Source organism: Aplysia californica, unplaced genomic scaffold, assembly GCF_000002075.1.
Source record: "Aplysia californica isolate F4 #8 unplaced genomic scaffold, AplCal3.0 scaffold01445, whole genome shotgun sequence".
Classification (NCBI taxonomy): Eukaryota; Metazoa; Mollusca; class Gastropoda; order Aplysiida; family Aplysiidae; genus Aplysia; species Aplysia californica.
Genome location: NW_004798715.1, coordinates 14,614 through 16,120, shown reverse-complemented (window position 1 = coordinate 16,120; position 1,507 = coordinate 14,614). Strand labels below are relative to the sequence as shown.

At 50.2% G+C, this 1,507-nt stretch overlaps 1 protein-coding gene across 1 annotated transcript in view; it reads right to left on the bottom strand.

Annotated features, from left to right (window-relative positions):
- Nucleotides 1-12: 12 nt before the first annotated feature.
- LOC101848490 overlaps nt 13-1,507 on the bottom strand; it is a gene marked incomplete at both ends in the record, with an annotated part of 5,861 nt that continues 4,366 nt past the window's right edge. Inside the window, 1 exon segment of the mRNA XM_005112854.2 lies at nt 13-1,129. Within this exon segment, the coding sequence (XP_005112911.2) occupies nt 13-1,129 (1,117 nt within the window).

Here is a 1,507-nt window from a genome sequence, read left to right as displayed (position 1 = left end):
GCCACCACTCACCTGCTGTCTTTCAGAATGCTCAGGTTGAGCATCTCGTCCAGTGTATCCCTTGCCGACTCCGGCAGACACCGGAAGAGGCCGGTCCTCCTCTGCCCAAAGTCCGCGTCTCCGTCCTTGGAGCACTTGCTGGCGATAGAGCGGATGCTCTGGATATACAGTTCCTGGTTCTTGACCCCCTGGTAGTGCGAGTAGTCCCACTCCGGGCCGGCTAGCGATCCGGACATCTGGATGTCCCTCCTGGAAAGCGGAATGTTTATGTCGTCCCGGATTTTGTTGATGTGTATGTCGGACAGGCTGATGTACGCCAGGCCCATGGGGGCGTGGCTCTTACGGCGCTGTTGGAGAGGGGGCGTGGCGTTGGGTTTGATGAAGGAGGCGTCAGCTCGAGACACGCGGTTGTAGAAGTCCACGGTGTTGGAGCGCTGCCTGGGAGGGGCGTTGTTCACGGACGAGTTGCTGGACGTCTTGTCCTTCTTATTCCCTGACGTGGTTCCCCACGTGACGTGCTGCAGGTTTGACGTGGAGTTGATGATCATGTTGGGCGTGGACGAGAAGAAACGACCGTCTTTTTTATTTTTCGCCCCTGGTTTGACGGTCTGGCAGGAGTCGGAGAACATAACCGTCGTGTTTTCCTGGTCGTCTGTGATCGTGATTAGGGGAATGGTTTCGAAAGCAGGCTTCCCTCCTGACGAGTTGGAGATCTTCCTCTTCCTCTTCTGCTTCACGGGTTTCAGCAGAGAATTGTTCACTTGCTCCTTCTCTGTTTCATTCGTGTAGATCACTCGATCTACTCCGTCTATATCGATTTCACAATTTCCTTTTAGGATTTTGGACACAACCTCTCCTGCGATTTTCTCGCCTTCGCTGGATTCGGGTGTCATATCGAGAGGCCTTACAAGACCACCGAATACAGCACCGTTTAAAATAATCGCTCCGAGTATCATCAGAGTCCAACTCCAGTTGTAATGTAGTAAAAGAAGTTCCGTGACTGGTGCGAGTACAAACGTGCCGATACCAGAACCGCATACCGCGATACCAGTAGCTAGGGCTCGGCGACTTTCAAAATAAAGGCTCACCGATACTATCGCAGGTAAATACATCATGCCGAATCCGATGCCTGAGGAGAGAGGAAAAGTTCATTCTGAATGAGTATTTCGTTTCGTCTCCATATCGTTCTGTTTCCTTTTCGTTATGTTTTGATATGGTTTTGTTTCCATGTGCTTCGGTTTATTTTGGCTTAAAACAACTCCAATATAAATTTTAAAGCATGTACTTTTGTGAGAGGAATAAAGCACAGTAACATTTAGTAAGACTATTGAAACAAAAGGGCGACAACCCTGCACCTCACCTCCCACTTCTCTGGCCTTCAGGCATAATACTATGTTCATGAGCGGCATAAGGGCAGACAATGGGGCGATAACTCTTGGTTCACCTCCCGCTTTTCTACTCTAGGCTTTTGTTCATACACACAAGCCAAACACGGGGGGAAAGGGGG